Consider the following 14,432-nt stretch of genomic DNA (forward strand, 5'->3'; position numbering starts at 1 on the left):
GTGTTTAATACTTCAAGGAACAAGAGTTCAAGTCCAAGTATTGAAGTTATGCAAGTCTGTCCAAGAATCCAGTAATGAAATGCTGAATTTTAAAGCTCGACAACTAGTATCTATCGAGGTTTAAAAGCTGCTGAAGAACAGAAGAACTTTGTAGCCAACATTCTTCTTAAGTTGGTGATCAAGTCGCGTACTGGGATCTACGCATCTTTTGGTTAGTCACGTACTGGGAGCCGTGTAATACAATGAGAGATTGTCACTACTGAACAAGTCCAATTAGGTATTGGGGTAAGGGTTCAACTATATGTTGGTATAAAGTATTGGGATTCCTTTACTTGTAACTGCTTGCTTTGATAATAGTAGATTCTCGGGAGTGATAACCTTAAAATCACCTGGTGGGGTTTTTGCCATGTAGGTTTTCTCTATTCGTAAACAAATCACCGTGTCAAATTTAATTTTCGCTGCATTTAGTTATTTGGTGATTTGTTTGTGCTACTACGCTCATTGCATGTAATTGAACCTAATTAATTTATTTGACTAATTAATTAATTAATTCATCACAAGGGGTCAATACATTTTTAGCCTATCACATTTCCCGTTGGCCCATTTGGAGGAGTATTTACGATCTCACTTGGCTTAGAGACAAGAGCATGTGAACATGGAGAAAAAGAGTCCGAAGTGCCCACACCTTTTTGAGTATTCTCCGGTCCTTTCCAGTCTAGTGCCTTGTCAATCTCCCTTATCTGTGCTTCGAAATCTATTGGTTCTTTGGAGATTTTTTGAATTGAAGGGACTTTTAGATTTTGCGGGATATGCAAGTAAAATCAAACTCAAAAGTGTTTGTTGTGCAACTATTGTATAATAAAAGCCCATTTTTGAAATGGGTAGCTGATATTATTCCAAAAAAAAATAAAAATTAAAAAAGGTAGCGTATATTTTGAAATTTGTGACTTAAGTCTTAAGGATCATCATTGGGAACCAGGAGTTTGAATGGTATGACCAGGCACGATATGGGATGTCTCTAGTGCATCTTCCACAATTCCTCTTTGAAAAGGGGTAAAAAGTAAAAACAAGTTAGCATAGTTATAATATTTCATTGATAATTATTTTGATTAAAAAAAAAAAAAAAAAAAAAAGCTTAAACGTCTTCTAAAAAATAAAAATAAAAAACATAAAACTTAAACCTAAACCAAAATTATTTATTTATAAATAGAGAAAGAATAAAAGAGTTAGGGGGTCCACACATTTGGAGACTCAAACATTTAAAAAAATAAAAACAATAAACAAAACAATAAAATAAAATAAAATGTTTCTTCCATTATAAATATTCTACTCACATTTTAGAAGCCTCCCTTCCTCACTTGCACCTTTTTATCATCGAGGTGTGTATGTATATATATATATATATATATATATATGGTTGGGTTCAAGTTACACCTGATATAACTTTAAGCAATATTGCACCACTTAATATTTTTTAATTGAATGTGAATTTCGACAAATACACCGTTAGATTACATTATCTCCGTATATTCTTCATGCTCGCAAAATTTCAAAGTGATCAAAGATTAATAATTATGTCATCAAACAAATGTTTAAATTCAAGTTTTTGTAATTTAAAATAATGCATAAAAGATGAGTTTGTAGATCATATAGTAAATAACATCCAATTAACATGAAAATTAGCATGAATGTTAAGAACATATAGAATATGTAATTCAACGGTAGGATTTTCAAAATATGAATTATATAACAAGTTATTGGGTGATGTAACATTGCTTAGAGTTATACCAAATATAACTTGAATCCAACCCATATGTGTGTGTCTGTGGTCACAAATGTTTAACACTTTGAGAGAGAGAGAGAGAGAGAGAGAGAGCTACTGGCTCAATATTTTCACAACAAAACCTAAATAAAGAGTTGTTAATAATAGATAAGAAAGTTATGTCAATGGTGAGCTTAAATGAGAACCAATAACAACTTATTATTTAAACTTGTTTTGAAATTTTTGTACAATATTGCATTCATAGCAGTACTCTAAAGAAAAGACAAAAGCGAGTGATTGGTGTAAGGGGGAGAGAGAGAGGGGAAAAAGAATAGAAAATTAAAAAAAAAAATAGTGATTTGACAAGACTTTGAAAATGACCGAAATGCAATGAAACACGATGAAATTAAAATCAAGGTAAAGGGGGGATGAATGTGCTAGTTTTATAATTGAGATTAAATTAAGGGAGCCAATATTATACCGGATGCCATTTCGGTTGGTCAAGGAAATGAAATATTTCGGTACTGGTTAATATCGGTGTACCGTTTCAAGATTACGGCTATATATGTATTAGTCAAAATCTATATAATTTGTTACAAATATTTAAAAATAATAAATTTACATTTATGCTTTAATATGTTAACTTTGTGATTAATTTGTCAGCTCATTAATATTAAATAAAATAAAATTGATGTACTTAGATAATACTCCCTCCGTCCTAATTTGTTTGTCCGATTTGAAAAGTCAACATTTTTAAAGGAATATTATTTATTGTCTTGTCTGTCTTATAAAAATGTATAAGTTTACAAAACTACTCTTAAATTAATTTATCACCTTTTTTTTAAAAAAAGTTATTCTTACTGAGGCAACTAAAAAGGTGCCCCAATTAAATTGATTTTTTAAATATTTGTTAGTTTTCTTTTCAAATAGTTTTGAAAATAAAGTAGGGGTATAATAGGAATATTAGTAAATTAATGACTTTTATTTTTAGAAACAGGACAATATTTTGGGACATCCCAAAATAGAATAGAAGACAAAAAAATGGGATGGAGGGAGTACTTAATAGATTACATGGTGATAATAATAGTAATAATACAAGTTTGTAGTTGTATAAAGATGGCAAATCATTTGTACTTGTAGTAATAATACAAGGGCCAAAACAGCCAAATACCATTGTTTATCAATATATATCAATTTACCACTATTTTGGAAATATGTAGGGATCTACCACCTTTTTGAAACTCGATTTTTCCGAGTAACTTGTGTTCTTTGAAAATTTTGCCTACAAAATTGTTGGAAAATTTTTTATGGAACTTAATTACCATAAAAAAAATTTCAAAATTTCTCTATGGAACTCGAGTTCATGGAACTCCAGAACCATGGAAAACTTGAGTTCTTTAAACGTGAGTACTCAAAAAGTGGTAGATCCCTGTGGGGAGTAAAAGGACCCAAGCGGGCATTTGGGCCTTTGAGCTCTAGCAAGGAGGGCCGATCTGTTCTTGAGCTAAGAATTTGTTAGTACTGCGAATCGGCCCATACGCCGAGGGTCCGAGGACACATCCGAGGGTGAGTTTCTCCTCGGACAGACCCAAGAGAACTCGGAGATTCATTACGAAGGTCAAGGCAGAATTCCGGAAAGACTGTTGGTTAAGAGGGGGAAACCCTGAACCTTCTAAATACACCGGTGTTAGAAAAATATCATGAGCAAATGCTGCCACCTCCACATTAAAGACTCTGCACCTACCTCCTTGGCCGCATTAATGGGGATGTGACCCCTGAACAGTAGACCTGAAACTTCTGGTTACTATTCAAAGGCACTAAGAGAAGAAATATCTAGAGGGGAGGGGATTTGAGCAACACGTGGATAAAGCATCAAGAGAAGAAGTATTTAGGGGGGGCAGTCTGTAACCAAGGGGGGGATGAACAATTGTAATCTTTAAGAAAGAAAGAGAAATAATACAGAAGTAGTCCTCGGCTCACGTCCGAGGAGGTCCATCTGCAATTATCATTCATTATTTACAAGTGTTTACACACCATAGTCTGTTATCAAGTTCTCAGTACCTCTAATCTAGATTTCAAGCCCACACTCTACAAATTTCATTGTTTATGGCTCATTGGGCCTGAGCCCATAATTGTCTTTGGGTCCAGGTGCAATTGTGCACTTATAATCCCTATATATATTTCAAAACAGTGGTAGATTGATATATATTTCGAAAAATAGTGTTATTGTGACATTTTGGCCATAATACAAGTTTGAGTTGTCAAGGCCTTTGAAACTTGTGTCTTTTCAAAAAAACATTATTTGAAATTTGAATTGTCCTAGTTCACATGAGTGGGTGTCATTGTCAGGGCACACCTCCACACCTAACAAAAGGTGACTTCTCTTCTTTGATAAAAACAAAAGGTAAAGAAAGTTTAAAGAAACAATAGTCGGCAACAAGTGAGATAGAAGTGGAGCAAGTTTGGACGAAAGGTGTGAAGAAGAAGAACCAAAGACATAGAGGAGACGGAGGATGATTGGCGACCACTTTGCTACCGGAAAAGTGGAAGTGACAACAAGAATCTAGTTTTTTTTTTTTGTTAGTTTGCACTTTACCGACTAATTTTCATTTTCTAACTGATATCCAGTATTTTTTTTCGGAACGGCTGGTATATCTTGATATTTGGAGTGGAATGAAACAATTGTGTTTTTGTTCCAGCCTAAGCACTAATACAACAAATTTCGATTGTATCAGTCGGTACGATACGGAATCGACTTTCTTGGATTAAATTCTATAAGGATATGGTGTAAAACCCAAGTTTTACACCCTCCAATCCTAACAAGTCATATCATCATGTTATATATTAAAGAATAGACACAATCACACCCAATCAATTCTAGTTGAAAATCTAAGTCAATTGTGAGTATATTGAGATGTTATTATGTGTGGTAAGATGTATTGAATTTTGAGTAAAAACTTATGTAGCAATCTCTTATTAGATGGTGTAAAACTAAAACATTAGTTTTACACTCCATCCTTATCAAATTCGGACTCTTTATAATTAGTAGGAAAAAAGCCAGCCATCAATATCTTTGAGAACAACAACAACAACATTCAAAGATGATAACATACATAACTCATGTCGTGGTGGAGCTAGAAATTTTTCTCAAGAAAGACTAAGTTAAATGTATCATTGCATTTTTGTATTCTTAATTATCTCAATATAAAATGTGTATGACTTTATTTTTGAATTTGTTTTTTTGCTAAAGGGATTTACTTATATATTACTCCTCAAATAAATGACTTATATATGACAAAAAAGTTAATATTAAAAGGAAAATAAATGAGACAACAATTAATTAAGGAGTATTTATACTTAAAAAAATGAAAAGGACCATTACCTCCATTACCTAAAATTTATTCTAAAATTTGAATTTTTGACATTAAAATAGAGGGATAGGGGCATTTTCAGAAAAACAAAATGATTTATATATGACAAAAAAGTCAACATTAAAAGAAAAATAAATGAGACAACAATAAATTAAAGAGTATTTATACTTTAAAAAAAATGAAGAGGGCCATTACCTCCATTACCTAAAATTTATTCTAAATTTTGAATTTTTGACATTAAAATAAAGAGAGATGAAGATTTTTGGAAATGGTTTGGCTTACTTTCAATACTTTTTTAACTGGAGATCTCATTTTATTTTACATACACAATAGCAAGTGGTAGTGAGTTTTAATTTCCACATTTTATTTAATTAATAGGTGATGTGGCAAATTTTCATTAAAACAAGAAGAGATTTTAGTTTAAAGAAAATACTAAAGGTAAGTCAAATCTTTTTGGAAAAGCCAAGGGCTTCCCCTTCCCCTTCCCCCCACCCCCCATATGTCTAGCATAGTTAAAAATATTTATACATGCGGATTAAGAAGTCATGGAGGAATTTCTTGCTGGCTTTTAATCCTAGATGGCTTGAATCTCATGGATCTCACAAGATATTAAAATCCACTAGACGGATCCTTTAGGGTTGAAATATTAATGAGGCAGTTAATGGATTTAATGGTCAATGTCATATGAGTAATTTACTATTGGCTATTAGATGTTAGGTGATGGGTTCTCAAAAAAGATGTTAGGTGATGGATATGATCATATATGTACCCAACATCTTCCAATGTCATAAGTCAATCTCCTAAATCAAAGTTAGAGAAGTAGTCATTTTCCATGTAGTTGGAGCTGTTTTGTTTTTTTTGTTTTTGTCTTTGTTTGTTTGTTTGTTTGTTAGGGTTTTTATTGTTGTTGTTGTAATTTTCTCTCAGATGAAATGAATTCTATGATGAAAGCCTTTCAATTTGTTTTTAATTACATCGATGACATTTTTCAATAAAATTTGAACTTTCTTTGATTTTATTCTTGTAAAAATTGAAATCCACGACTTCATTGTAACCTTGCAGCAGAGTGGACTTCCCATTTGGTTAAATTTCTACCATGCCACTCATGATTAGAGAACTCGATGAGTAATTGACTTACGGATAATTTTATAAAAAAAAATTAAAAAAAAACTAGGATAAGGATAGCGATTTTGACTAGATTGATGCCACCATTAAAGTCAAAAGGTGGTCATTGTGAAAACCCCTAAAGATTAAGAGTTTAATTGATTTTTTTTTTTTTTTAAAACTCAAAGATAAACTCGAAATATAATTAACTAAAATATAGGAAACGTACCTGATGTTTGGGCCTTGGGGGCGCATTTGGGTCGGGTCAATTTGTTTCGGGCTTCAGTTGCTCTGGGCTTTCAAGCCCATGATGGTTATTTAATGTTGGCTTGATGTAGTCTTAGGTGTTGTTTACTTGTTTGAATTACCTTTGAGTATATACTATATAATGCTTGTTTATAAAGAACCAAGTTTATTATTTATATTATTTTGAGCAATATTGTACAACAAGGTTACAATAATCTCCTTGTTGATATTGTAACAAAAATCTCCTTAGAGATTTGTAAGGAAGTTAGGGTTTCAATGACATACAAGAGGGAACATATCTGAATGAGTTGAGTTTGGTAGTAACAACAAAATTTCATTTCCCTTTTGAACTTAATTTGTCATAGTTGATTCCCTGCCTTAAGGCTTTATATACTATACTTATCATGGCTACTTTTCTACATGGTACTTGTATATGCATCAAGGTATTTTTCCTAGAGAGAAATCAATATCTAACATCTTGTACACGATCAATTTTCAGGAGGCGCTTCTAGACGAAGATAGTCGTACATGACTCCTTGAAATTGACTCAAACTCCTTGACTGTCTGAGGTAGATTATGTTCTTTCCTACTTGGAGTAGATTGCTTGCTACATCAATGTTGTACAACCAATATAGACCATGAATTCCATGTCTTGCAATGGCGTTGTCCCCGCCTATAACCCCTGTTGAAAAGTGAGGAGGATAGGCTAAGGCATCGTTGAACCGAACCTTGCAATCCATTCACAAAATAACACTATAAGCAAAATATCAACCGAAAAAAAGAAGAAAAAAAGAAGAAGAAGATAGTTTTGAACGTTAGAAGAGAATCATTTTCATTTGAAATGGATATATTCATATCTAGAGTAAATGTCGTAATTTAAGCTATAATATCATTTTAAATTTTAAATTCCAAATATGAGAATAGTAGCTCTTTGCTATGTGCATGCTTGTTTTGTGAGTAATGAGTACTACTATTCTTTATGTAAGCGAAATTCTTAATTGTAAATTAGATACTTTAGATATTAACCAATAATATTAATAATAACAAAAAAATGTATAGAATAAATAAAACATAAGTTTGAAACCTGCAATTCAGCGTTAGTGGCTGAAGCCAAGGCCAACTGGAGTGTGTAGTTTCCATTGGTGTCCACAGTTTCAAGTTCAAAATTAATCTGCCACGTGGTTGCTTCGTATGTCCGATTACTTACACGCCTGAAATGCAATATTAGAACAAAGACTTTAAAAATAAAAAATTGAAATACTGGAAACATATAAAGAAATGTGAAAAAAAGAAAAAGAAAAAGGAAACCAACAATTATATATACCTGTGGTTTTAAAAAAAAAAAAAAATTATATATACCTGTTAACATGAGCGAAGAACCAATCTTTACTATAATCACTGACATTAACAGTGTAGATAAGATCCTGATTACGGTATATATCTGAATACCTTTCCCACAAGCCATATTGCCTGAAACTGTAAGTCAAAAAAAATTAAATTAAATTAACTATAAGTAAGCAATGAAATTTTGTTAAGATTGCAATAGAAATGTCTGTATGTTGATTTTGACTTACTTGTCAGATGTTGTGGTGGTGTACACGCTGTTCAGGAGTGTTGCATATGGGTTTGGTACATAAAATTCAGCCGCGGTGCGGTCAGGGATGCCAATTTCCCACAGGGTAGGACCTTGTCTTGGAGGCCCATATCTAAGGATTCCCAATTCTACTTTCCCACCTGCAATATTGGACATCAATGAAGCTATAGTAGACTCATCTCCAGTTTGATATAATTTTAAGAGGTAGTGAATTTAATTATTTAACTAATATTCTAACATTCTCCCTCACATATCATCTTAAACTTGTAATTCACTACTGGAAACTAACATGTGAGAATTTTTTTAAGTAGAGTCGATACAAAGTTTAATTTCAATATCATGAGAAATAACCAACTGTCCAAAAAAGTTCTACCTTTAAGAAATGATAAATTTAACCATTTGATTAATACTCTAACATGCTCTAGCAAAAATACATTATCATGCATAATGTAAATGCTGAAGATACCTGCTGTAATAGTAATCGTGGTGTTAGCTTTGTAATCCCCTATGAAGCCAGGGACCCATGCGTACAAATTATAGTCCCCAGGATGGACATTTTTAATTTCGAAACAGCCCTCCTTGTCGGATTGGGTCCAAAATTGATAACCCTAAAAGAAAATAACAAGAATCAAAGTTTACAGCTAAAATTAGTGGTTGGTCACCTTTCCTAATCCGAAGGGAAAATTATGTACTGAGAAATTATGTACCTTGCTTTCTCTTTGCCAAGATCCCGCCTCTCCAGGAGCGGCCAAACCAATATAAGCAAATTGTGCCCACATTAGTTTCTCGTGAATGTACCTAAATATTGATTAAATCAGGGAAACGTTAATGATGGCCTAAAAGCATTGATTTAGGAAATAGTTTTGGAAACATTTTATGGAAAAAGAAAAAAAGAAAAAAAAATCTGATTTTTTTTTTGAAATTTTGTTATATTTCCTATAAATAAGTGGTATTAAAAGTTTTACAAAATAGTCTATTAACAAACCGACATTGTACCCATTTAAGTAAACTCATCTCATCTATGCAATATTATTGGAGGATTAATTTTTAGATCAAATCATGTAATTGCCAAGGGAAGTACCTGTCACGGACTACCAATTGACCGGTAACACTTCCACGTTGGTCAGAAGTAGGATAATCTTCCGATTGGATGAAATTGTATGGCCAGCTATTGACTTCATTAAGCATCTGAAAAAAATAAAAACGAGTAAGAGTTGGTTGTAAATTTTTTGAGTACTCTTAAAGCACAGCAATTCGGGATTCATTCCTCTTAAATAATAATAAATTTAACGTAATACTCCCTTTCATAACATAAGAGAGAATGAGTATTATGTATTAAATAATTGAGAGGGGGAATTTTAATCATTAATATATCTGTTGAAAATACTAAAAATTAAAAGTTAAATTATAAAACTCTCAGCTAGTACGACTTAATTAATTAATACATAATAGTTACTTGAGTTAATTAATATTTTAAAGTTCAAAGAAAATTAACACCTGAACTTAATAATAATACCTTCACTTTAGCATCTGACCAAAGCGTGAGGGGATCATCTCCTTCGGAAACCTTGTTAAGATATATAAATGAAGGACCAAAAACCTTTTTCCATGGCTCACCCTCTTCAAATTTCATCCCTACTTCCTTCCCAGCATAGTGAGTACTCACAAACATCTGAACATTGCACCAACAAACTAGAATTATGAATATTCTATAATAAGACAAATATGTTGAATGCCCTTAATTAGTGGAGCATAACACGGCTCAAGAATATTCTAGTGATGAATCATCATAGCAAACGTTTTTTTTAAATTAATTATATTTTTATGGAGAAATTAAGACATATAACACTCATAATATTCTGAACAAAGTTTTGCTCAAACTAATTTGAAGCTAATTTCTCATGGTATTAAAAATTTTACAAACGTAAAAAAAAATGTAATTTAATTGTGAACTTTTGAAATTCACATTAATTATAAAAAATATTAAATATAGTCGGTAAGATGTAATCAAACTCTATTGTTACATTTTCCTTCAAAATTATTATTATTATATTAGTATTATCATTTGGAAGAAGAACAATCTTTTGTGGTAAGCAACTGGAAAGTGAAAAATTTGCCATTTAGATGGGATGGTATGGGATTCGGTGGACTTGACTTACATTGAGGTTAGTGGGGCCCACATGGGAAGTGAGGTCTTGCTTGTTGGGACCCGATGTACGAAACTCATTGCTGGGTGTGATCATCCAGAATCCGACGGCTGGGTCATCTTCGCTTATCCACCCGTGAACGTTATTGTCTTTGTTCTCCAACGAGTACTGGTACTTGTCATCCACCTGCGCCCCACAATACAATATCACGGGTCTCAATTCTACTCTTCTCTCAAAAGTATGAACTAAAGCCAAAGGCATACCCCCACAAAATAAAGACCAAAACACAATGAAGTGATAGAGAGAGAACAATATAAAAAATTTAAAAAAAAAAAAAAAAAAGCCTTGAAATATATAGATTTTATTGTAAATAAAAAACTATTAAAAAATTGAATATCAAAATGGATTTTAGGGTACCTCTCCTCTTAATTTAGGATTGCTTGTATTGGTCAAAAGAACAGCTTCAGGGTAAGCAAGGGGTTGACCCTTGGCGCGGTCTTTCGCCGATGGCATGATCCTCTGCATACTATCGGATATCGCCATGAACCGAAATCTGACCATTAATTTCAAATATCACAACATCAACAATTTTGCCAATTGCCAAAGAAAGTGTTATTTATTTATTTTTTTTTTCACTAAAGAGTAGGTCTAAGAATTGGCAATTTGAATTGTGTTGCATAATCTAATGAAATGAAATAAACATGTTTTTATAATTACTTGTCTTGATGGAGCTTGTAAACAATCCTAATTTGATCCACTTCAACCTGAGGCCATCCTTCAAGGCGCTCAAATATTGCGTAGAAATAATATCCCGAAACGTTACGCTGGAATATGTACCTGTAAAGTTAAATTTTAGATTAATTAATACTATATATAATTGTAGACTAAAATTACTGCCCTATTTATATTATTAACGGTCTTGCATATGCACCTTTTGTCTATATTGAAAGGAACTCTTCCACGAAGCGAACTATTCCATGTGGAAGTAAATGAAAGTTCTACTTGGTCTTTGTTCGCAGTTATAACTTTAAATGTTGTTCCTCTTATTCTGCAAATCATTCGTGTACCTAATTTCAGTTTTGGGGGGAAGACCTACCAAAAGATTACATATCATATCCGTGCAAAAGGGGACATAAATTTACCTCTGAAAGACACCAAGTTTTCCTGGTTCGTTCCATACAACATCCAAATACCTGACACCAAATAATTGAATCAACCCCATGTTAAAATATTAATGTTGTGTACATTTCTATGTATTTTAAAGTTGTGTTTGGCACCACGCATCTTTAATGTGATAATCACTTCAGAAGTACAAGTTTTTGTAAAGTGAGAAGGCAAGAGCCAGAATGCAAATTTACAGGAGAAAACTTTAGACACATACACTTAAATTAGACTTAGAGTAAAATTTGTATCTCACATAAAATTAAAAAAAAAAAAAAAAGTTGTGTCCTTAATGGTCATTTTCTTGTGTAACTAAGTGTGTGGATGATGGACAAGTATAAGTATAAGGGCTATCATTTATATTTGGAAAAAAATATCCATGTAATTGGTGTAGAAGAGAATCAATTGAATGTGAAGAAGAAGGAAAAATTCCAATTCCATTTTCTTTCCCTTGTTCAGAAAATACAAGATATCCTCTTAGAAAAAGACTAATCTTTGATAGCAAAATATTAAATAAATAAAAAAAACACTCAAAAAAATCATTGTTCCCTTGTATTTCAAAGCTAACACCTTAGACTTTATGGTTTCTATGCAGACTTTAGTTCTCAATTACGTATACACTGGGTATTTGGAGACTTCTTATGTTCCAAATCTATGACTATGAGTTTTTCTTCTATTAAGTATTAATTTCATACACACGCTAACAAAATTTCTAGGCCTATGATCAATTAAAGTCGTTAAATTGGTCCTGGGCCTTGACTTTTTTGATACGTCTGGAATTCGACTTTGTATGTCTTTCGGTCACAATATGGGTCAACAGTTGAATTGTGAGGTCAATTAAAATTAGTTGTAATGAATAAGAAAAATGTTTAATAAATTCATTGGTCAATTTTAAAAAATGAAAAAACAATAATATAACATTATTTGAGCTAAAATTCATAGCAATATCCAAAGAATTGGATTTACTGACTCTGCTCCCAAAATTAAAAGCAAGTGAATGAATGTACATACCCTCTGTCGTATTCTTCATGTTCTGTGTCAAGTAAATTATCTATTCCATTGTACTGTATTCCCAAGACATGACCGTCAGGCCTCGACAAAATGACTCGCACGAGGCCATTATTCACCACCACCTAAAAGATGTATCATATCAGGAAAAAAAAAAAAAAATCATAGCACATTATCATGTAGGAAAATTAAAAGAGAAAATGCTGGAATTATAAATGGATTACTTAATTATTCCAATATTTTTATATTTAGATGTAGCAAGTGAAATGAATCGATAGCCCCTTTTTCACATGCTTGAAACTGCAAATGTTCTAAGTATATGAATTTTGATTCGGTGAGTTATGCGATTGATTTCAAGTTCTAATTCTTACAAAATTTTGTGTCTATAATATGTCAGCAAAGAATAAAATCGAGTCCATATGCAATTGAAAACCCAGGCTGCTGGGTTTATTTATTTATTTATTTTTGACAATTAGAATATGTGGACAAAGCTGACGCATATTTACCTGCTCATCATTGCTGGTAATCAGTTTTACATTATGATTTGATTCTCGGACATTGCGTTTTGATGATAGAAGTCTCCTGCATATTGCATATGTGAAGGAGTAATTAAAAATTTGTAAAATTTGTTGCTTTGTAAAAGGTAGGTCAACAACTCATATATAATCATATATAATACTACTGGCCGGCATTCACTACTGAGTGGTGAGAAGATTAATAAACAATCCCAATGGACTATGAAATTTCGATTTTAAAATATGCAATCACCCATACATACATACATACATACATACATACATATATATATATATATATATATTTGGAGAGAAAAAAAAAAGTGTTCTGCTATGTTATGTTGTGTGGTGGAATTTATAGCAATAGATACCAATAATACTGTCATACGAGGTAAAATGACAAGCGACCAACTGTAGAAGTTGAAGCATGTGACCTTACTCTCTTTTCTCTCTCTTTTTAAGGATAACTTGTCGTTACATGTCACACGGCTATTATGTTTTTTTACCTTTTTAATGTTCTATCACAGAAAACGAGGAGTAACATTCCAATGAAGCTATGAATCATCGCAACATTGAATTGCTATGAATATTAACCTGGGCCTAAGTTTAACCCCCTCTCTAATTTCCAGAAAGAAAACAAAATTCAGGAAATATATATATATATATAAAGTAAATGGAAACAACAACAAAAAACATTTATAATGAACCAGCAGTGACTTCCAAGACTCCGTGACTATATGCTAAAGAAATGTTGCCTTCGTTCCCACCAATCAAACTTTTTAAACACTCGGTTTATCTTCATGTTCCTAGAGAATTCTCTCTCTCTCTCTCTCTCTCCATAAATAATGCTTACCACATATGTTATTTTTGGGAAAGTACGTTATAGAAAGTAGAGGAAGCAAAAGTCTAGGGAAGAACCTCAATGGGGTCTTCTCCGAAGAATCAGCAAGCAAGAACACAAACAGGAAAATCACTCCTAAGCAGCCAACAAGAGAGCCCCATTTCCGAATCCGGTTTACCTTCTCCATATGTAAAGACCTGTAAAAACCATTTGCATGATGAATGCAAAACAATGAGAGTTTTATAAAGTGCTCTTCTATTGTTTTGGAAAGAACAGCAGAAATAGGTTGAACAACTATAGCAAAAGAAAAGGAAATAAGCAAATATTATAGCAACAAAATCTGTTAATCCATAACAGGAAAAGGAAAATAAGCCCCAAGTCTTAAGAAAATTGAGTACCTGAATTGAATATGGTTTTCTATATATGTATAATCGTTACTGGCTTTGATTGCTTACCAAACGTGCATGTATATATAATGGTAAGTAAATGCCATTTATATAACTGCAGAAAAGGAAGGACATCAAGGCTGCTTGAAAATTGAAATGTATGTTACTCTCTCTTTCTGTCTTTCACATTGACTGTTTTGTTTTTTACTATAGATTTTGTATGCAGTGCAAGAAATGCTAACCTCAGCTTTTCTTTGTTTCACGGTTTCTCTTGAGGGGCTGGACTGGACTGGTCTG

The 14,432-nt window shown here is 32.4% G+C and overlaps 1 protein-coding gene across 2 annotated transcripts; it reads right to left on the minus strand.

Moving 5' to 3' along the window:
• Positions 1–6,736: 6,736 nt before the first annotated feature.
• On the minus strand, positions 6,737–14,432 carry LOC142623598 (uncharacterized). 2 transcript variants are annotated; one of them, XM_075797039.1, is made up of 17 exons: positions 14,378–14,432; positions 13,827–13,946; positions 12,900–12,975; positions 12,397–12,518; positions 11,367–11,417; positions 11,156–11,272; positions 10,942–11,061; positions 10,642–10,777; positions 10,237–10,410; positions 9,594–9,749; positions 9,159–9,265; positions 8,785–8,875; positions 8,544–8,685; positions 8,058–8,217; positions 7,843–7,959; positions 7,568–7,694; positions 6,737–7,211 (listed from the first exon to the last, which is right to left on the minus strand). In XM_075797039.1, the coding sequence occupies exons 2-17, from the start codon at positions 13,934–13,936 to the stop codon at positions 6,972–6,974; spliced, it is 2,046 nt and encodes a 681-aa protein (XP_075653154.1). In that variant the 5' UTR covers positions 13,937–13,946; positions 14,378–14,432; the 3' UTR covers positions 6,737–6,971. The 2 variants fall into 2 exon arrangements, with proteins under 2 accessions (XP_075653154.1, XP_075653153.1); XM_075797038.1 differs by lacking the exon at positions 14,378–14,432 and adding an exon at positions 14,148–14,328.

This window comes from Castanea sativa, chromosome 2 (assembly GCF_040712315.1).
Source record: "Castanea sativa cultivar Marrone di Chiusa Pesio chromosome 2, ASM4071231v1".
Classification (NCBI taxonomy): Eukaryota; Viridiplantae; Streptophyta; class Magnoliopsida; order Fagales; family Fagaceae; genus Castanea; species Castanea sativa.

Bases quoted from the DNA above. Each gene is read 5' to 3' on its own strand.
- LOC142623598 (XM_075797039.1), bottom strand. From the start codon at position 13,936: ATGGAGAAGGTAAACCGGATTCGGAAATGGGGCTCTCTTGTTGGCTGC. The intron at 9,266-9,593 runs GTATTATTATTA...TATTTTTTTCAG, and splicing joins GGTCAGATGCTAAAGTGAAG to ATGCTTAATGAAGTCAATAG. The intron at 8,218-8,543 runs GTATCTTCAGCA...CCAATATTGCAG, and splicing joins CACGATTACTATTACAGCAG to GTGGGAAAGTAGAATTGGGA.